At 38.5% G+C, this 22501-nt stretch overlaps 2 protein-coding genes across 2 annotated transcripts; both read left to right on the forward strand.

The window, feature by feature from the left end:
* Positions 1–606: 606 nt before the first annotated feature.
* entpd2b (ectonucleoside triphosphate diphosphohydrolase 2b) lies at positions 607–13733 on the forward strand. Its single transcript, XM_056258356.1, has 9 exons — positions 607–787; positions 1645–1762; positions 2084–2234; positions 11545–11704; positions 11902–12129; positions 12273–12542; positions 12611–12730; positions 13142–13276; positions 13467–13733. Exons 1-9 carry the CDS (start codon positions 671–673, stop codon positions 13674–13676), a joined length of 1509 nt encoding a protein of 502 aa, XP_056114331.1. The 5' UTR covers positions 607–670; the 3' UTR covers positions 13677–13733.
* A 976-nt stretch (positions 13734–14709) lies between these two features.
* Positions 14710–20040, forward strand: zmat1 (zinc finger matrin-type 1). Its single transcript, XM_056258357.1, has 7 exons — positions 14710–14950; positions 16507–16613; positions 16698–16784; positions 16870–17002; positions 17098–17358; positions 18384–18474; positions 19049–20040. The coding sequence occupies exons 1-7, from the start codon at positions 14821–14823 to the stop codon at positions 20034–20036; spliced, it is 1797 nt and encodes a 598-aa protein (XP_056114332.1). The 5' UTR covers positions 14710–14820; the 3' UTR covers positions 20037–20040.
* Positions 20041–22501: the final 2461 nt, after the last annotated feature.

The following is a 22501-nucleotide window of genomic DNA, read 5'->3' on the forward strand; positions in this document are numbered from 1 at the left end:
TTTGTCATGAAATGACATTACTGCTCAAGCATGCTATTTCACCGATGATGTCACACATTTCTTCATCCTCCCTCTTCAACACCAAACAGGAAATTCTTACCACACGTAGTGCAGTGTGGATACAAAGTAGGCTTGTTAATGCAAAGTTCTTGTGCTCTTGGCAGGAATTTTCCTATTCAGAGCATGCTTTCTGTGTCCGCTTTTGAATAGAGGCAGTGAGCACTGAATGAAGAGAACCCTTGTAAATAAATCTGTTCTCTGTCACATTAGTCCTGCTGCACAAGAATGACTCAGACTGAGGATTCTAGTCAGATGCACCAGTGAACACCTTTAAAAATCACAAACAGATGATACAAAAGATAATTTAGGAATGTTTGGAACACTCCCTGCATTCATTCTACAAGAGATTAAAAAAAAAGATTTTTAGATGTATTATTAGTGCAGGACATGTTGTGCTTCCACTCCAATCTAAAACAAACTTTGTTCATTTAAAGAATCTTTTAATATCTTAATTAAGATATAATAATGAATAATAAATATGAATTGTAAATTAAGTGTGTATCTAGATTGACACTGTCACAGACTGTTTCTATTAGTGGGGCTTGTAGAGAAGGGGTTGCCCTTGCTCCTTCACTATCCGGATTGCACCAGGCAGACCCCAACTTTACTGATGGATAAACTGTTTGTTAAGTTTGTTGCCTCAGGAACGCTCCTTCTGTTTGGAATCGTGTCTATTCTACTCCTAACTGTACCTATACATGAACTGAGAGAGCAGCCGCAGTACATGGTTAGTAATATTACTTATAAATTCTTGATGATTTCTTTCTTTCTTTCTTTCTTTCTTTCTTTCTTTCTTTCTTTCTTTCTTTCTTTCTTTCTTTCTTTCTTTCTTTCTTTCTTTCTTTCTTTCTTTCTTTCTTCCTTCCGCTTGCCTCCCTCTTATCATGATTAGAGGGAGGCAAGATTTTGGCAAATGGTACAAATAGGAATTGTGGTGTTTTTGAAATATGTTTTGAGCACACACTATGCTGTGCTAGTTGTGTAATGGGTAATTTATCTCTCAAAGTAGTTCTGAATAGTTACCTGTATATGATTTCACATTCGCCCTCAGATACTTACTAATTTAATATCCAATCTCTGGGTCATACAACAACATAAAATCTGAACAACAGATCCTAAGCCACAAGTACAAATCTGAAATTACATTATAACCAGATACTTAATCAGTTTTGTAGCCATGGGGAGGGAGCCTCCACAAGGTAAACATTGAGAAAAGTAATTTTGTTTCTTGTGAACCCTGGAACAAATAAAGATGCAGACTCAGAACAGTTTGTTATGCAGATTCTTCTGGGAATTGCATCTCCAAGAGTGTGTCATCGGTCACCAGGTGCATCTAAACCCCTGGGAGCTGTGGGTAAATAACTGTGTGATAGGTCACAGAAACACATTTTGTACAAATACTCATGCTATTGTACTGGAAACATGCTGGCTTTTTCAGAATAGTGGTTTCTGCAAATAAATCACTGTCAGAACATCTGTTATGACAATACATTAATCACATACTAAAAAGCAAACTGAACATGTGTCACTCTCTCTCTCTCTCTCTCTCTCTCTCTCTCTCTCTCTCTCTCTCTCTCATTGCAGTATGGGATTGTGCTGGACGCTGGCTCCTCACATACGGCCTTGTACACCTACAGATGGCCAGCGGACAAGTTAAATGGCACAGGCGTGGTCGCCCAGCACAGCGAGTGTCATGTCAAAGGTCAAAAGACTTGCTGAAATTCTTCAAATGTACAGGCAGATAAAGGGCGAAGATATTTGCCACACAGATAAACATCTAAAGCAAAAGGCATCTTAAGCATGTTCACACAAAAGCACCAATATGCATTGTGTTTCAAAATATTTTAATACATTTTCAGAATCAAAACTAGATTATCTAAAATATATTTTCACACGTATGAAACTATTTCACTCTGTGTTCTTGTATGTTTTTTTTAAGATTCTCTCTCTCTTGTTTATTTAAGTTTTTAGTTAAATAGTAAGTAAATAAATACGGTATGTATTTTGTGTTCCTTTGGCGCAGGAGGAGGAATCTCTGCTTATGCTGGTCAGCGGGGTGCAGCAGGCCGCAGCCTCGAGGCATGCTTGAAGGAGGCCATGCGGGACATTCCCCCAGATAGACATCACCGCACCCCTGTGTATCTGGGAGCCACTGCTGGAATGAGACTTCTGAAGTGAGTGTGTTTTTCTTCTTATGTTACTGAAGTTTTGAACGTTTTTATGCATACATAAAAAGAAAGATTATTTTTTAAAAAACTTTCAGGTTTGCTCAAATAATGTAGGCCTTGTCAGGAAGATTAAAGGGATAGTTCACCCAAAAATGAAAATTCTGTCATTCACGAGTTCCTTTGCCCATATAATCTTTAACCCATAAGAACCCGGACCAATTTCCCCTTACAGGAAAATTATGGGGCATATAAAACAGACTAAATGGACCACTTAAAACATGTTTCTGCCGTTGTTTTTTAAATACAACCACTCCTTGTCAAAGATCTGTAATGTTACATATATGTCACATTGGGCGTTTATGATGCATTTTTAATGTTACATATATGTCACATTGGGCTTTTATGATGCATTTGAAAAAAAAATAATTTGGTCAGTTTTCTTGCTAAATAACAGTTTTTTTCTGTTTATTTTCTTTTCCACAACATTTTCTAAATTATTACTTTTCTGGGAAGATAAAAAAAAAAAAAACTTTTTCAGATGTAATAGTTTTTGCATTTTATTTGCTTTGCCAAATATTTCAAAACCACACAACTGTGACCATTACATTTTACAACAACTGTTTTGTAACATCAAAAGTCAACCTTCTCAGGTATACGGTTTAATCATAAATACATTTTTAGATTATTTTTTCACAACTCGAAAATGTGCAAAATGAATAAAAATAAATAACTACCTCACACCGGAGGTCAACATGTTGAACATGCATGTAGTGCAATAACATTGCAAAATTCTACCTTTTCAGGTATACGGTTTAACCAGAAATAATTTTTTTGATTATTTTTTCACAACTCGAAAATGTGCAAACTGAATAAAAATAAATTTGGTGTTTTGTACCATATGTTGCATAGCTGTTTTAGTTACAGATATGCAACATATTTTCAAAATACATTTCATAAAAGGGTAAACCCTAAACCAACTTTCTTTAGTTAATGATCTGGGGCCTGTTTCAGAAAGGAGGTTAAGTGAAAACTCTGAGTATGTTAACCCTGAAATGAGGGAAACTCTGGGTTTTCTGTTTCAGAATGGGAGGTAAGTCAAACCTGAGAAAGCAGGGTAAGTCAAGCCCGTTTCTGAAAGAGAGGTAACTTATACTCAGAGTCAGTTACCATGGTAACTTACTCTGTGAACCTAACCTGGTCGGGAGCAGGTTTACTTCCGTAAACCCAGAGTTTATTTCGGTCTCCTCCCCTTTTTTAAAGAGGAAGCGGTGTTTAAACACCTCATTCATTCTTACGGTACATTTATTCATTGCTGTTTTTTTTGTTTTGTTTTTTGTTTTTTAAACAAGATGAAGTCAATATAACTTCTTAACTGGCAACTGAAAATACAGTAGATTAGAGTTACATCATGTAGTTCTAAACACATTCTACAGAATTAAACTGTGGCATTTACTGAAAATCACTGAACTGTGTTTATCTGTGTACCAGAAGTTGATGGACCTTCCTCCTGCTGTTCTTCCACACTCTGGGGACAGGGGGAGAGATAAGAATATCCGTTTATACTTAGAATTAAACTTAGATTCTATAGCCTACTCTACATAAATAATGTGAAGAAATTTGAATGTGTAGATTGTTTGATGTGTAGACAATATTAACATTTCCTAGTAGGCCTCTCTGTGGCAGCAGAAACTGTTTCTTCATCCCCATCGTCCTGTGAAGATGAGCATTTGATTGAGCACATTTTATAATACTATTTGTCATAATTTCTGCCTGGTGTATTGAGTAGGTTACTTACAACTGTTTGGGGTTCTGTTGGGACATGAGGCTCCAAAAGACAGATATTACCATCAGAATCAGTTGGGAGCAACAAAAAACCCAACCCAAAGTAAAATATATGGAAATATCAAAAACAGCCTATATAAAAAATAACACATATGTAGACCTCTTATAGATTTTATGAAGGCACTTGAATCTTCGGGAGTGACTGGCTCTGATGAAGTCCCTCCAGGAATTCCCTCAGCCATTGACCTTCCAGCATTCAGGCTCAGGGCCATCTCCATCTCCTCTGCATCTTCATCTCCTCTGCATCTCCATCTCCTCTGCATCTCCATCTCCTCTGCATCTCCATCTCCTCTGCATCTCCATCTCCTCTGCATCTTCATCTCCTCTGCATCTCCATCTCCTCTGCATCTCCATCTCCTCTGCATCTCCATCTCCTCTGCATCTCCATCTCCTCTGCATCTTCATCTCCTCTGCATCTTCATCTCCTCTGCATCTCTATCTCTTCTGCATCTTCATCTCCTCTGCATCTCCATCTCCTCTGCATCTCCATCTCCTCTGCATCTTCATCTCCTCTGCATCTCCATCTCCTCTGCATCTCTATCTCCTCTGCATCTCCATCTCCTCTGCATCTCTATCTCCTCTGCATCTTCATCTCCTCTGCATCTCCATCTCCTCTGCATCTCCATCTCCTCTGCATCTTCATCTCCTCTGCATCTCCATCTCCTCTGCATCTCCATCTCCTCTGCATCTTCATCTCCTCTGCATCTCCATCTCCTCTGCATCTCTATCTCCTCTGCATCTTCATCTCCTCTGCATCTCCATCTCCTCTGCATCTCCATCTCCTCTGCATCTCCATCTCCTCTGCATCTCCATCTCCTCTGCATCTCCATCTCCTCTGCATCTTCATCTCCATCTCCTCTGCATCTCCATCTCCTCTGCATCTCCATCTCCTCTGCATCTCCATCTCCTCTGCATCTTCATCTCCTCTGCATCTCCATCTCCTCTGCATCTCCATCTCCTCTGCATCTCCATCTCCTCTGCATCTCCATCTCCTCTGCATCTCCATCTCCTCTGCATCTCCATCTCCTCTGCATCTTCATCTCCATCTCCTCTGCATCTCCATCTCCTCTGCATCTCCATCTCCTCTGCATCTCTATCTCCTCTGCATCTCCATCTCCTCTGCATCTCCATCTCCTCTGCATCTTCATCTCCATCTCCTCTGCATCTCCATCTCCTCTGCATCTCCATCTCCTCTGCATCTCCATCTCCTCTGCATCTTCATCTCCATCTCCTCTGCATCTCCATCTCCTCTGCATCTCCATCTCCTCTGCATCTTCATCTCCTCTGCATCTTCATCTCCTCTGCATCTTCATCTCCATCTCCTCTGCATCTCCATCTCCTCTGCATCTCCATCTCCTCTGCATCTCCATCTCCTCTGCATCTCCATCTCCTCTGCATCTCCATCTCCTCTGCATCTTCATCTCCTCTGCATCTTCATCTCCTCTGCATCTTCATCTCCATCTCCTCTGCATCTCCATCTCCTCTGCATCTCCATCTCCTCTGCATCTCCATCTCCTCTGCATCTCCATCTCCTCTGCATCTCCATCTCCTCTGCATCTTCATCTCCATCTCCTCTGCATCTCCATCTCCTCTGCATCTCCATCTCCTCTGCATCTGCATCTCCATCTCCTCTGCATCTTCATCTCCTCTGCATCTCCATCTCCTCTGCATCTCCATCTCCTCTGCATCTCCATCTCCTCTGCATCTTCATCTCCATCTCCTCTGCATCTCTATCTCCTCTGCATCTCCATCTCCTCTGCATCTGCATCTCCATCTCCTCTGCATCTTCATCTCCTCTGCATCTCCATCTCCTCTGCATCTCCATCTCCTCTGCATCTCCATCTCCTCTGCATCTTCATCTCCATCTCCTCTGCATCTCCATCTCCTCTGCATCTCCATCTCCTCTGCATCTGCATCTCCATCTCCTCTGCATCTTCATCTCCTCTGCATCTCCATCTCCTCTGCATCTCCATCTCCTCTGCATCTCCATCTCCTCTGCATCTTCATCTCCATCTCCTCTGCATCTCCATCTCCTCTGTATCTTCATCTCCATCTCCTCTGCATCTTCATCTCCATCTCCTCTGCATCTTCATCTCCATCTCCTCTGCATCTCCATCTCCTCTGCATCTTCATCTCCAGCTCCTCTGCATCTTCATCTCCATCTCCTCTGCATCTTCATCTCCATCTCCATCTCCTCTGCATCTTCATCTCCATCTCCTCTGCATCTCCATCTCCTCTGCATCTTCATCTCCAGCTCCTCTGCATCTTCATCTCCATCTCCATCTCCTCTGCATCTTCATCTCCATCTCCTCTGCATCTCCATCTCCTCTGCATCTTCATCTCCATCTCCTCTGCATCTTCATCTCCATCTCCATCTCCTCTGCATCTTCATCTCCATCTCCTCTGCATCTCCATCTCCTCTGCATCTTCATCTCCAGCTCCTCTGCATCTTCATCTCCATCTCCTCTGCATCTTCATCTCCATCTCCTCTGCATCTTCATCTCCATCTCCATCTCCTCTGCATCTTCATCTCCATCTTTGTGAGCCTCTTCCTTCTTTCTGAGTAGAATTCAAATGAGAATGAACATTTAATTGTGTTAATTAGACCTATGTCAAAAATGCTTTTGCACTGCTAAACACTGGATGCTATTTAGTTATTTAATATGTCAAATGTTTGTAAAGTCAGGTACCCTACATCCATGATATGCTCAAGCCTTACCTGATTGAATTATGTTTTTATATTTCATTTTCAACTGCTGCCATGTTCTTTTAATGCCTGCAGGATTTCACCTATAGGCTACGTGAAAATTAAAATTAGGTTGAATAGCATACTGTTCTTCCACTTTCACCTCTGATATTATAACAGTTGGGTAAGTTACTCTAAAATAGTTATTAATTACTAACTACAAATGACATCTTCAACAGTGTAATTAGATTAATGTAATAATTACTATCTCTAGAAAGTATTGGTCTACTAATTACTTTCTAAATCCCATATCAACCTCAACCACTTGAACAATACAAAAAGAGACAAAACTGCACTTTTAATGCTTTCAAATTAACAATAGACAATTGCATGAATTATTCTTGAATTGGCCAAAGTGTGTAGAGAGTGAAGGTTACATTAAAAATATACCTTTTAAAAATGTTATGTTAAAGCCACTATTGTTTTAAACAGAATTGTTCTATAGTCTATGCAGTATTTAATAAAATGACATCATATTTTACTTTATATTACAGAAGAATTAAGAGTAATTCCTTTACCTAAATGACAGTATTTAGATTACTTGGTAATTACACCCAACACTGTATAACAGTAATTAAAATGTAAACTTACACATTGATTCGAGCTACTGTTTTCTCCCAAACTAACTCTCTCGATCGCCGCTGCTGCCGTGTTACTAAAAAAAAAAAAAATTGCGTACTGCTGGTGAGAAATATGCAGACCTCTTTTTGTCTGGCGCTGTTACCATGGTGACTCATAATATCTGCGCTCCATTGATAATGGCTTTTTATAGTTGTGGTGCACGCGCTTAACTCAGAGTCAGTCAACTAAAAGTTGATTGAACTTACTCATTTCAGCTGTTCTGTAACCGAAAACTCAGAGTTTCCCATCTTAGGGTAAGTCAACTCAGAGTTCAAGTTTTAACTCAGAGTTAGTTGAACCTCCTTCTTGAAACGGGCCCCTGTAAGACTGGGGCTTTATTATTGCTGTTCATTGATTCAAGTAATTTTTTGGACATTTGGCTATAAAGTGTTTTAATTCTACAATATATGGTGTAAAAACATCTGAGTGCTGCCCTCTTCAGGTTGAACGGTGGCTACTGCAGTTCAATTTTCAATTTGTGGTGCCCTGTGACGTAAGCAGGCACAAGCTAACCACACCCCTGCCTACGGAGAGACCTGTCTCAGGTGCACGCCCCTCCCTCCGCTGGCCTCTGCCCACTTTTCCAGCATTTTTCAAATATTGCCAGTGGGTGGAGTCAGGCTCTGACCAGGGGTTTAGTTACCCTTTAACAATGTTATTAATTTGACATTTTTTTGTTTAAAATATGCTTTGAATTGAGCAGCAGATTATATATAATACTAAAATAATTGATTCATCTAAATTATTTGAGCAGCTCATTAGCATTTTTCTTAATGTGACACATACGTCACATCAAAATTCCACCTACTCTTTTACTGTTAAAAAGCCTGATGTGACACATATGTCACAACAACAACATTTTCAAAACTTGTTTTATATCAATTGTACAAGAAACGTTTTAAAATCAGGTCAAGTGTAATCTAGGATATGTTATTAAAACATTAGAATTGTTGCATGGGTTGAAACATACCTTTAGTAACAAAAATAAGTGTCTTTAAAAAGTGCTGACACTGCAACATGTGCACACCAGACAGGCCACCATTTTGGAAATGTTGCCACATTGTCACATGACTGAACCTGGATGTTCCTAATATGTCCCTTAGGGACTTCCTGGGTTGAAAGTGAGGTATAATCGTTTAAAAAAACCTTTTCCAATGATCATTAGTGTTTGTGACACCCACGTCACATCGGGTTCTTAAGGGTTAAGCTAATAAGGTTAAGCGCATTTGGCTTGCTGTCCGCAGTGGAGGGGCTCAAGGAAGCAGCTTAAACTCAAACTAAGATACCCCCCAGTGGGACTACTAATGCTTGGATGATGAGTATGGTAGCAAGATACCTAAATTATGTTGGTGGAGTTGGGGAGGTGGAGGGATGCCAAAACAGCTGATGCCATGCAAGGTGAGCGGCTGCTTATATGCTCTGGCGGTTAATTGGAAGTTCAGATGGGTTCACTCCTCCCGAAAATTACGTTGTGAACTTCACTAATTTACTCAGCCTCACGTTGTTCCAATCCTGAATTAATTTTTTTCTTCTGCTGAGCACAAAAGAAGATATTTTGAAGAATGTTGGTAACCAAACAGGCCAAGGCCTCCATTGACTTTCATTGTATTTTTTCCATACTATGTAAGTCAACGGGGCCCTGGGCCTGTTTGGTTACAGATTATTCACAATATCTTCTTTTGTGCTCAGCAGAAGAAAGAAAAAATGTAAATAGTAACATAAAAAAAGAAACAAATTTGAGGGGAACTGGCTTAATTATTGGAACCAGTTCATTAAATAAGAAAATAGAAGTTAGTTCTATAAGAAGAGGTATTTGCTTTTTGGTTTTGTGTTGTCTAATTCGTATAAATTTCTGGCATGAAACTCCAGATGGTGCAGGCTGATAGGTCTTTAACTCAACCTGCCTGCAATCACATCATTCTCTAGAGGGCACAGCTGATTGGTTCCTGCTGTTTCCACAGTTAGCAGCTTGCTGCTCATCTTTCAAATACTTGGTCAGTGTCTGCTATAGCTATTTGCAGCACACTCCAGAAACCCTCCTCCTTCCCCAGCTCCACTTGTACAGATCTGTTACGGGTCAATCATGTATAATCATCTATATTGTACAGCAACAGCTTGTCTTACTTGCTCACAGCAGCGTGTTGTGATGTATCGGCAGTAGCAAGTCCCGTATTGCTCTGCAGCAGCAGTGTAGATCTATTCCGCCAAGACAAAAACAACTGCAATTGCTAAAACAACTGATTTAGTTGGCCCAATTCCTCGAACCATTCATTCAGTTCTCAAAACAAAGACAGACAAACTATTAACACATTTCACCTGTTTTCAGACACATTCCAATTTTCTCAATGTTTTCTGCAAAAATCTACACAAAATTCCCTCATTTTGCACAGGTTTATGTATCAATGTTCTCATTCAGAAAACACAAACATATCATAATTAACTCTAATGCCACACTGTGAACTCAAAAAGCACACATTTATCCATTTGTAAACATTAAGTAGCAAAACTGATGACACATCAATCAGAATCTCAGGATAATATAGGCCCACAGGTGATTGGGTGCTTTAGAGAATGGGAGACAAAGAGGAAGAGGAGATGAAAGGAAAAGAGAAATGAAGGGGACGGGGTCAAAGGAGATTTGTTCCTGATGAAATTCAAAGCACTATAGTTGACCATGGTCTTGTGCATGGAGTGATCATGAGGGAAGTACACACACACTCATCTACAGGGTTTTTACTCACACATACAGTACAGGATAATTACAGTACACAAAACAACAGCCGTACTTTGACAGAACTTTCAATAGTCTATGTACAGTAATAGTCTATGTGCCATAACAGTAAGCACATGTTGTACGCCCTCAAACTCGTAATTGTTAAAATGATTTTAATTTGTAGCCAATTACATCTTACATATACTGTACTGTATATTGCAGAACTGAGAGGCAACTGCCTAGGGGAGGGATAGAGGATGGTATACTGTATTGTGTTGCATACCGAGTTCACGTTCAACCTATTTGAATTTTTCTTTTAGTGCTTTTGATCTACTGTAAGATTACTTTACTTTACAGTACACAGTACTTAAAGTAAAGGACACTTTTTGAGTATCTGTACTTTACTTGAGTATTATTTTTTTCTGGAAACTTTTTACTTTAACTTCACTTCATTTGAAAGACAAATATCATACTTTTTACTCCACTACATTGCTGTCAAAGTCCTTGAGTAGAAAGTGGTAACGTCAGTCAGGGGATGATTTTGGTTGGAAATGAAAGTCGGGTTGATGTCAGAACACGATTGATGTTGGTTTCTGAAATCTACCTGATTTTCATTTTCAACGTTGGGTTTGGTCGTGTAAAGGCGGATTTTGCCATTGGTTTGGAGCACACTAGCTTAAAGATAGCAGTACGGCTAACATGGGCCTATTCAGACTAAAAGCCAAAAACTTTTCATAGAGACTTTAAATAGGGCACTATTTGAGGGAACAGCCATTAGGGTGTCCGAAACCATTGTGGACGTTATTGAGTGCACTTATTCAATCTCACATTCAATCCCACTACTGGAACTGTGTTCTAGAAATACATTTGATATTGATAATGTGAGGGTATGGGGGCGATTTCGGACACAACATCTGATTAACATGAATATTATGACTAGTCTTCTCGACTAGATGTCATCCTTTTTTCTTTTTTCTTTTTACCCTGTAGGATGTTACAACAGGTGACCTTATGTGACTAAAGTTTGATTGTGACAAAAGAGACAAAAATGTGTTTTTGACTAAAATGTTTGATTTTGTCATTGAAATTTGTACAAGTTGGTGCGTAGTTTTTATATTGTGTTTATATTTGAGAAAATGGTGAATTATTTCATGAATTGTGTGTTGGCAATCGAGAAAAATTGTAACATTGCCATTTCCATTACCATGTCAAAAACTCAAATTTAGAGTCTTAAGTGTTCAAAAACCTTTTGGGGCCATTGTAGACTATATTCTGTCTCTAAATATTTTATATGTAATAATATTTGTGGTCTGCCAGAACGACATTTGCTGTTGGATTTTTTTTTTTTCATCCTCCAAATACATTTAATTTTCACTGTCTTTCACTCTCTCCAGAATTACCAATCCCGACAAAGCATTTAAGGTTCTTCAAGAAGTCAAACAAAAAATCAAATCTTTTCCATTTAGCTTTCGAGGAGCAGTCATTTTGAGTGGTCAAGAAGAGGGGGTTTACGGTTGGATCACTGTGAACTACCTCCTTGAAAACTTCATAAAGGTACTTTCATTCTGTTAGAGTATGATCTTTTCTCGTCAGTGAAAGTCAATAATTATACTTAAGCTTTGTCACTTCTTTTCAAAACAGAGTTCTAAATATTAATCCAGTGTTTTGATTTATGGTTACCAGTTTCTCAACTGTTTGGGCCATCTAGTGGCCGTTTTCTGTCTTTGTTTACTCATTTCCACACTATGTAGTATGGCTATGTGGGCCGGTGGCTTAACCCTGGCAGAAAAACGGTCGGAGCGCTGGATTTAGGTGGGGCGTCCACACAGATCACCTTTGAGACCCCAGAGAAAGTTGAAAACGAGAGAAACCATATGACCTTGCGTCTCTACGGGAAAGATTATTCCCTCTACACACAAAGTTACCTGTGCTATGGTAAAGAAGAGGCTCTGCGCATGATCCTGGCCTACCTGGTTACAGTATGATGCATCACAAATCAAATGATACTGCAATATGTTATGTAGACACTTTTTTTATTGGTCATAAACAAACTTCTTTGGATTCTTTTTGTCCTGTGAGTAAATAACATCACAGTTAACACTCATCTATGTCTTAATTTCAGTCGCAGGGTAATACTAGCAAAGTGTATCATCCCTGCTACCCATCTGACTTCACTGATGTCTTCAAGCTGGAGGAAGTGTTTGACTCGCCTTGTGCAGCGTCAAGGAGACCCAAAACGTACGACCCTCATTCGTGGATCAGAGTGCAAGGCACCGGGGACTACCAAAGCTGCCTTGGCAACACTTCTGAAATATTTTCCTTCCACTCCTGCCCCTTTTCTCAGTGTTCCTTTAATGGAGTTTTCCAGCCCAACATCAGTGGGGGCTTCATGGTGAGGGGCCCAGAAATGGTCATATGAGTTTAATAGAATAGCATCTTATGCATTTCTCTTTCTTTCAGGCCTTCTCTGCCTATTTCTTCACTCACAGTTATCTCCAGCAAAGTACAGGGATAAAGATCAGCACCTCTGCTCAGCTAGAGGAGGCTACACAGGCTGTGTGTAATATGACCATTGAAGAGGTATCATTTTTGAGTGTGTGTGTGCATATTTGTGAGAATATCACCATTTGCCAATAAATCATGCCAATCATTCATTCTTCATCCATTGTACAGTAGAAATAAGAATGAGGTTACTGTAATTTGCATTACAGTAACGAGAATTTGAGAAGATTTTTTTTTTTTTTCATGAAAACAATGACAATGAAAGAGATCTTAATAGGCCTATATATGAGAAAGAGATTTCAGGGTGAAATATTAACTGGATATTTTTTAGACAGTTTATGAGATTGACAAACATATATCTTACTAGTCGTAAAAAGGTGAGGTACTGCTCATAAAAAATGTGTGTCTGCTTGTGATAAATACACTGCCGCATTGCATATCTGAAGTCCTGTAAATCTAATTCAAATCCATATCTCCTGTTCATTATAGATGACCAAGAAAGCCCCCGACTTGAAAAAATACCTGAAGGATTATTGTGCAGTTGCAGTGTATATACAAGTTCTAATGCTTAGGGGTTATAGCTTTGATGAACATTCGTTCCAAAATGTTGCTTTCCAGAAAAAGGTGAGTTTATCAACATGGTGGTGATACTGTATATACTTGTACATAACAGAACCAGTTTAACTTCTGAATTGGGCAAGACAAACCATTTTTCCAGTTTGCTGCTGATTAAAATGCAAAATTTGACAATTATGTGACTGTGCAGTACGCAAACCCCCCAAACCAAACTTTCAATCTCTACTATATGTTTTAGGCAGGTGAGGCCTCTGTGGGCTGGGCTCTGGGTTATATACTCAGTGTGAGCAGTCTTCTTCCAGAGGAACCTGTGGGGATCAGGAAGGGCTTGTGTCCTGCGGCATGGATCGGTTTGTTGATTCTCCTAACCGTCCTCCTCACTGCCACCGTCTGTTACATGGCTCTCCTAGTGATCCGGAAGAAAAGGAGGAATGGAGGTGTCTCATAGCGCACTCTCATACAGTTATTTTCTGTGTTTTGTTTCTTTGTTTGGACAGACTTGTCTTAAAATACTCTCCACAAAAATTATTAACGCATTCCTTTAAATGGTCAGTGATAATATTGTGTATCTAATTTAACAGAAAGACTTGTTTGTTTTGCCACTGACAAATGCGGTTACTGAAAGATATGATTTATGTGCTGCATCAAACCATATGAAAGTAGTTTGAAATTCAATTCAGGAGAAAAGGAATTAATAATTCTAAATGCTATAATATGAAATATCCTTTATTATGTTATATCATTTGATTCCATCTTATTGTACCTTCCACAGTTTTATGTCACTATTTTAACAGATTTCAGTTGATTTCTTAGTCTTTTTTTTCTTGTATTATACACTAATCAACTTTATTCAATGTCTTTATTATATGTCTTTTCTATGAGAACTGTCTCCAGTGTCTTCAGTGATCCAGAACTGTAGTTATTCGTCTCTATTTTTGCCCAGTTCATATTTGTCTTCAGTTAATGTATAAGAAAAGCATGGCATTTCACCTGTTTCTCAGATTGAAGGAATAAATCATAATGTTAATAATTCACTTCAATTCATTTCAGATGAAGGTTTCTGATATGCCAAATAAGTAATTGTAAAGGAACACCATGTTTTTTAAAACTATATTTTACTATATTTTAACTGTTTACCGACACTAAGTTAGCTACAGTTTAACCGGTTAGCCAACACAGAAAAAGAAATTAAGCAAAATGACGCCGTTTCTGACACTGTTTAAATGAGATTACATTTTACTGTATTATTATTTTACAGTAGTAGTACAATTTTTTTAGCAGAAACTATGCTTATACCATTGACTATATAATTGCATACTTCATAAGATATATTGCATCATGATATATTTGGTTTATTTAATAATACAAAGGTTCTATTTGATGATAGGTAGGCTATTTAATCTCTAATAACATAAAAACACCAGATGGTGGCAGTAAGCATCTGCTCAATTCAATGGCTGGCACGTAAAGAAACGCGATCCTACTGCGCATGCGCACATCGCCTCTTTCATATCCTAGCTATTGCCATGTAGAACGCTCTGGCATTTTAGCTAAATCTGCTTCAGTTTTGATTTATTTCCAGGTTTAAAGAAATGTCCGAGCTTGAAGCTAGTGTATCGTGTTCTCCGCAGTGTGCGGAAACAGACAATATAAAAAATATAGACGATATTAATCCAGAAACAGTACAAAACACTAACACCAATATTTCTCAGGTTGAAGAAGGTGAGTCTATCAGTTGAAACCCTTCAAAAACTTCAAAAATGCAGTCATATGGAGTTTATTTGCATCGAATGTTTGTGTTTGAGTTGTTTGAGATGGATTCATGGGTGGTAATAAAGCTTAGCGAGCCAACAAGCTAGGCTAGGCTAAATATTAATACCCATTATTCACCTTAAACAACCACCACAAAAATCCCTGTTTTTAACAATCTTTTGTTTAAGTAGTGCATCGGCTGAAAATAAACGATAAGACACAAAACGGGGGGTTAATGAAACAAAACATCGTGTAGATCGGTTAATTCGACGATTAAACAACAATCTAGCCCGATAGCTAATGTATTTTTAGCCTAAATTAACCCTTGTTCTTGAAAATAGAAGCTGGTTTGTGCAAATTTAAAACGTTTTAGTGCGTTTCCAGTTTTTTTATATATATTTCTAACTAATTTGTCATTTTATGTAAATAAAAAAACTAGTATTTGTATCAAAAATGCGTCTTTTCAATGAGACAGCAGTACAAACAAATACACATTAATAACTCCAAATTTAGTTTTTTTAATGCAATTTTAGTATCCACAAACTTGTAACAATTTGTGACTTAATTGTTTGAACTGAGAGTTCAACGACACATTCAGGGAACAAACTGCCCTGTCGAGTGAATTGACATCACCATTTTATGCAAATAATGGACGTAGAATTCATGTAAGTTTGACATGAACATCACTCTTTCATTTAGAGATATGTACCTTGCAGCAGTGCATTCATTAAAATATTGGCAAAAGAAACCACAGCATGCACTAATTGTCTATTTAGTGATGCACAATATAATTGATTATAATTTCTAAAATCAGTTTTTAATAATTTAGTTTTTACAGTATAATATGATGCCTAGATTCAGTTTTAACATTTAAAACTATTGGCCTTTAACTGTGTTTGTGTGTTTTTAATAATTTAAAATTTTTATATCTGTCATTTATCAGTCATTAATCAGTCAAGCGTAGCATGAAAATAACTATGGGTGCATCCTTAATTCTATTATTTTTTTATTTTTTTTTATTTTGACTAGTTCCACTAGTTTTGCTCCACAAGAACCTTATATACTATTACTAGAATGTTTTGCCTCACATTTGGCCTCATTCATGAAATAGGAGCAGAAATAATTCCTCTGTAAATCGTCCTTGATACCATTCTTGTGTGAATTGTCGCATTTAGATCAGTCCAACGGTTTATGTGAGCATTAATTCATGAACAGAATTCATTCTGCTCATGCTCGTCATTTGTTAAATCAATTTTGATATATTCTGATAACCAGATATAATTATATTTCTAAGAGAAACAGTACAGTACTCTCCATTTTTTGTTGACTAGTATTTCTGAATGCCTCACTTTGTATCTAAAATCTATTTCTAATCATAAATGTCATGCCCCATGAAAATCTGATTTGTAAAAATGTGCCACAAACCACATCACCCATGCTACCTTGCACAAACGTATGTTCAAGTTATTTCAAACCTTAAAGCAGCTCTGTTTAAATGTGTACATTATTGTCTGATTTTCCTGCAGGGTCTCAGAGCGACAGTGATCTTCTCAAAGGCCTGTTGACGGATAACTTCTGTCATGTGTGCGAAGCAACCCTGATTCACGAGTCTCAGAGAGTTTCTCATTATGAGGTTTGTGAAATCAAGTTTTTCTGTGTCAAGTTTATCTCAAAAGGGCTGCAGTCACATTTCTAACACTGCTTTATATGCTACCAGGGGAAAAAGCATGCACAAAGAGTCAGGATGTACCTGAACAACAAAGCTAAAATGAACAAGACGAGCCAAGACTGTGGAGGCCTATTGGTATGTAACAGATCATACAGAATATGCATGTATTGCTTTTAAGTGCATGCTTTAATTCTTCATATTTTGTTCTTTTTTGTTACAGAGAGGTCTGTCTGCTGAGAAGTTCTGCGAGCTGTGCAGCATGGTGTTCAGCTCCCCCACTGTGGCCAAGTCGCATTACGAGGGCAAAGTTCATGCCAAGAACATGAGAAAAACCAATCCTCCACTTCCTGGAGGTGAGTCAAATTCAGACTGGGATCTGTTGAGTTTGGCTCTTCACCATTGTGAGCAAAACCTCTCATAAACGCCTTTCAAATGGTTCTACTTTCAGTGGCAGTCCTAGAATCCACATCTCCAGTTGCCCTCCCATCAGTGAATGCTGTACAAAACCCGATCAGTCAGGAGCAGAGCGACACTTCTGGTTCGGCAGATCAAGAGGTTGACCTCGATGACCCCAACAAGTACTGTACGCTGTGCAGCGCTTCCTTCAACAACCCTCTGGTTGCTCAGCAGCACTACAGCGGCCGGAAGCATCAGCGGAACCAGGCCCGAACTGAGATGCTGGACCAGATGGGGGAACAGTCAGAACATGGTATACATTAATATACATCTGCATCTACCAAATTAGTTTAATCATATTAAAATGAATGAATGTTTTAATTTAATAATATTTATTATAATGTTTTTTAATTATTTAATTTTAAATAAACGTATTTAAATAAATTAATTTTAAGTCAGTAGGCGGAGAGAAGCCGGTCTTTTGTGTCTGTTCGAATGCGTTTTCGACTACCTCTGGAAGTGGTCAAAAGTGGACAAGCTCAAAACGTTTTGCACCTGTGTATAGTGTTGTCCACTTGTGATCGAATCGACCAAAACGCGTCTTAATTCCAGGTGTAAACAGATCCTAGGAGGTCATACTGTATGTAATCCATTAATGTAAACAGAAATGTTGTAGTCAGGTCACTTATTTTTAAAGATTCATGTTTTGTGGATTTACGATTTGATATTTGCTTTATTTCCTTGTTATTAAAGGGATACTCCACTTTTTTTGGAAATAGGCTCATTTTACAACTCCCCCAGAGTTAAACTGTTGAGTTTTACCGTTTTTGAATCCATTCAGCCGATCTCCGGTTCTGGCGGTACCACTTTTAGCATAGCTTAGCATACATCACTGAAGTGGACAAGACCATTAGCATTTCTCAAAAATTTCTGCTGCACTCATGGTACGGCAGTGAAGTTTCTTGATTATTACGCAGGAATGAGAGTATAGTTCCTAGCCATATCAGCCTAGAAAATCGCAACTTTACATTTTCCGTCGGTTTTAGTCCACGATGTAACTACAGAAGAGTCAAGTTTTAAATAGGAAAAATATCGAAACTCTTTGGTCATTTTTTTTTTTAGAAATGCTAATGGTCTTGTCCACTCCAATGATCTATGCTAAGCTATGCTAAAAGTGGTACCGCCAGAACCGGAGATCGGCTGAATGGATTCAAAAACGGTAAAACTGAACAGTTTAACTGTGGGGGAGTTGTAAAATGAGCCTATTTCCAAAAAAAGTGGAGTATCCCTTTAAACCCTCTTTCTCATACTATTTTGTTTTCCTCTCACACACTACAGTGAGCTCCCTGACTTGCCCGATTTGCTGTCTGGCGCTCAGCTCAATAGAGATGTACCAGGCACACATGCAGGGAAACAAACACTTCACCAAGTGAGTGACGTCACTTTCATTAGTCATTTCATTTGATGCCATATTTTGTTATAGCCACTAGGGTTTGGATCTTGGTTTAGAACACTGAACTTAAGCTTTCATTTGTGAAGGTCAATATATATCTGCTTGGCCAATTAGTCAGCCAATATTTGACATTTTTACATAATCGATGATATAACCATGGATTCTTCATGAATGAACTTCCAAGTGAACATTGTCTGCTTTAAAATAATTTAAAGTAAAAATGAAATACCTTCGTCGATAAAATGCTGTCATAGATTTTTTTTCTGTTTGAATGTTCTAGATAAATATGTAGGATTAGTGAAATAAAAAGTTGCAAATGAACTAATTTCCTGTTGACGTAAAAAAAAACATTTGTAACCTTTTTTTTTTTTTTTTTTAAATAGTCATATACATATTGCTATTACTTCTGCATTTTACTTATTCGCATAAGCTATTGGAAAACCCATATTGGTTGATTAATAGTTTACATGCAACTATTTTAATCCTAATCTGCTTGTTATCAGCCATCCGAATCAGTGAAATTGACTTTGTAATTCATCTTGATCCTTAGAGAGAAGAAAGTTATGGATCTATGCAAATCTCAGAAGAAAGTGTATGACTCCTTCCAGGATGAGCTGGCTGACTACATCCAGGTGCAGAAGGCCCGGGGGCTGGAGCCCAAAGCAGGGCCCGGCACTGTGGGACAAGCAAGCCATATTCTGGATGAGAGTACAACAGAAGGTCCACTAAAAGGAGAAGAAATGCCTCATCCTGGCCAGTTGATGCCATGTTTTCCACTTCCTGGTTTCCCTCGACCTCACTGGCCCCCACAATTCCAGTCTCAGGTCCCTCAGTTTGGCTTTGGGGTGAGAGGCCCTGTCCCACACTATCGGCCAGGATATATGCCACAATCCCGTCCTCCATTCATACCCGGTCAACTATATAAAAAAGGGAGGAGCCCTGAGACATTTAGCTCCTCCTCTTTCTCAGGCTCCTCCTCCTATAATAGCAGCAGTAGTGACAGCAGCAGCAGTTACGACAGCAAAGAGAGGAGGAGACGGAAGAGGAAGATGAGAAAGCGAGGGAAGAGCAGAAGAGATCAGGAGGATGGGTCTGATACGGAAAGGAGAGGGAAGGAAGGAGAAGCGGAACGGGGTGAAAGGAAAAAGAGGCTGAAGGGAGACAAGAGAGGAAGTGTAGAAAGAGAAGAGGATAGGAATAAGAAATGGAAGGAGAGAAGAAAAAGAGACAGAAGCTCTAGCGAAGATGAGGAAAGCAGAAGTAAAAGAAGACCAAGCAAGAAAAGTAGGAGGCACGGGGATGGACAGCATGTAAAGAAACAAAGAGAAGAGGAACTCTTGGAGAAACAAGAGGTTGTGGTGCAAAATGAGGAAGCACAGGGAAGGATGGAGGAACACGTGGAGGAAAGGACAGAAACAAAAGATAGCAAACAAAAACACAAAAAAGAGAAGAAAAAAGGAAAAGAGAAGATGAATCAAGAAGACAACAGGACTGAGGAGGAAAGGCTCTGGGATGAAACTATTCTTGGTGTTTTTTAAAGACTGTTCGATGATGGTTTGACAGTATTGTTGTAATAAAACTGCACGGGACCTCAGAAGAGCACTCAAATCTACTGGACCCATCTCACAAATGATGCTCTCCGAAGAACTCTTAAGGCCTTTCTTTCATCCAGAAAATCATCTGCTCTCAATTCCTTTTTAAGGAATCAAAAATGAACATTTTGTCATCATTTACTCACCCTCATCTCATTTCAAACCCATATGACTTTGTTTTTCTATGGAACACAAAAGTAGATGTTTTGAAGAATGTTCATGCTGCATTTTCCAATGCAATGCATGTGAATGGAAGCTGTCAATCTCTACAAATATCAAAAATATGTAGACAAGACAACTTAATGCACTATATGTTTGTGGTGTATGGATCAAAATGTATGTTGATATTCACTGAAAATATTGCCATCTCCAATTCCACATATTAAAACTGCTATTCATCTTTGCTGTGACACTTAAGAACCTACAAGGTTTGTCAAATGCAAAGCTATCACATGACACCAAAAGACTTTTTTGGTCATTTGTAGAGCTCGACAGCATTCATCCACTTTCACAGCGTGGAAAAAAAGCAGTGTAAACATTATCCTAAACCTCTCCTTTTGTGTTTCACAGAGTAAACACAGTCATACAAGTTTGGAATGACATGAGGGTGAGAAAATGATAATTCTAGGATGAACTTTTCCTTGAAATGCTCAGGACTACAGACTATATAGGATGTCTCTAGAGCTGCACTCTTCTATTGGAGAAATCAGTAGAAATGTTATACTTTGTGCTTTGATGCAAAAACACACTACATGAGCCATCCACCCATGTATCCTTCAACTTGCTTCATGCTTTGATCAAATAAACCCCTCCCGCTGTTTATGTCAGTATAGATTTAGTATTTATTGTTGATTTTTTTTCTAAAGATCTCATACATGAATATTTCCTTATGCTCATGACCTAATTGAAGCATTTCCACTTTTAGCCTCAAGGGGGTGCTGATTGCCAGCATGTACACTGGATCTGGAACTGCTAGAAACGCCTTTCAAACCCTGACTCTGTTCAAGAAAGACGTCAATAATGAACGGCGAGAATTATACGAAGAGTTGTCTGAATAGAGGTCAGATTTGCACATCGTAAACATTTCCCTGTATCAGAAGAGCTCAAACTGCAATCCTTTGTTTTGTTTTATTGCTGTGTGTGTGAAACCGTAAGGCAACATCAGCCTCATTCGATGCAGCAGCAGCAGCATACAGGAATATTTTTGTTTGCAGGTCTAACAGGTGCAGGAGTTGAATGAGGACACGACTGCTACTCTGTTGACCTCTTTCTTGCATAGAGCTGCATTTCCCTTTTTGAGTGTTCATACTATTATCACAATCAAGAAATCATGCGTATCTGATTTCCAGTGGCTTCATTAAACAATTCTCAACTCAATTCTTGGTTTTAGAGAACTTTGACTTCTCATGGAACATATTTATTGTGGGGAAAACAATTGTAAATGAGTTCATCACACTCGCATGTGAAATGGGATGATTCAGTCAAAAATGACAATTCTGTAATTTACTAACCCTCATGTCGTTCCAAACTTGTATGCGAATTGGGATTTGGGCTGAAATTGCAATAAAATGGATCATGAAATTATCATAAAAGACTTGTGCGCTATGTCTTTTGAAACTATAACTATTTTGAATTATTTTTTATTTATTTTTGTCATGAACAGACCAAAATTCATTATTCAGTGAAAATGCCTTCTGTCTGCACCTATTCAAAGATTCAACGTGAGATTTGACATCAATGAAAGTAACCAATAATCAATGATGACTGGATGACACTTTCTGTTTCCCAATTTTGATAGAGTTTGAATATGCATAAGCACAAATGAGATCATAAGTGATATTTAATATAATTAGATTAGTTTCTGAAGGATCATAATGATGCTAAAAGTTCAGCTTTGCCATCACAGGAATAAATTACATTTGAAATTGCAAATATATTTCGCAACGTTACTGTTTTTACTGTATTTTGGGGGGGGGGGGCCCATCCTCCTGTTGAGCAGAAGAGACTTCTTTCAAAAACATACAAAGAATCTTAATTATTCCAAACGTTTGACTGGTAGTGTACATGGAACGACATGATTGTGAGTAAATGACAGAATTTTCATTTTTGTGTGAACCATCCCTTGAATTTGCATCTAGGATGAAATCTAATGTTTGGAATTCTGATGATCATGTTTTGATCTTCAAATGCACTTTAATGCATATTAAATTGTCGATCTAACACCTGTTCCTTCTCGCGCAGTATTTGTACTTCAGAACTATATGAACTTTTTTCCTAAGCCTTTGTAACCACAGAGTTGAAAGCCCTCCGTCGACAGTCGCGTTCTCTCGAGCCCCCTGAGATCTCCTGTTTTCAAAGAATCGTGCGGTTCGACTCCCTGTGTCTTTGCCGTAGCCTCGACCTCCGAGGCA

The sequence above is a fragment of the Rhinichthys klamathensis genome, unplaced genomic scaffold, assembly GCF_029890125.1.
Source record: "Rhinichthys klamathensis goyatoka isolate OS25496 unplaced genomic scaffold, OSU_Roscu_1.1 h1tg000150l_1, whole genome shotgun sequence".
Classification (NCBI taxonomy): domain Eukaryota; kingdom Metazoa; phylum Chordata; class Actinopteri; order Cypriniformes; family Leuciscidae; genus Rhinichthys; species Rhinichthys klamathensis.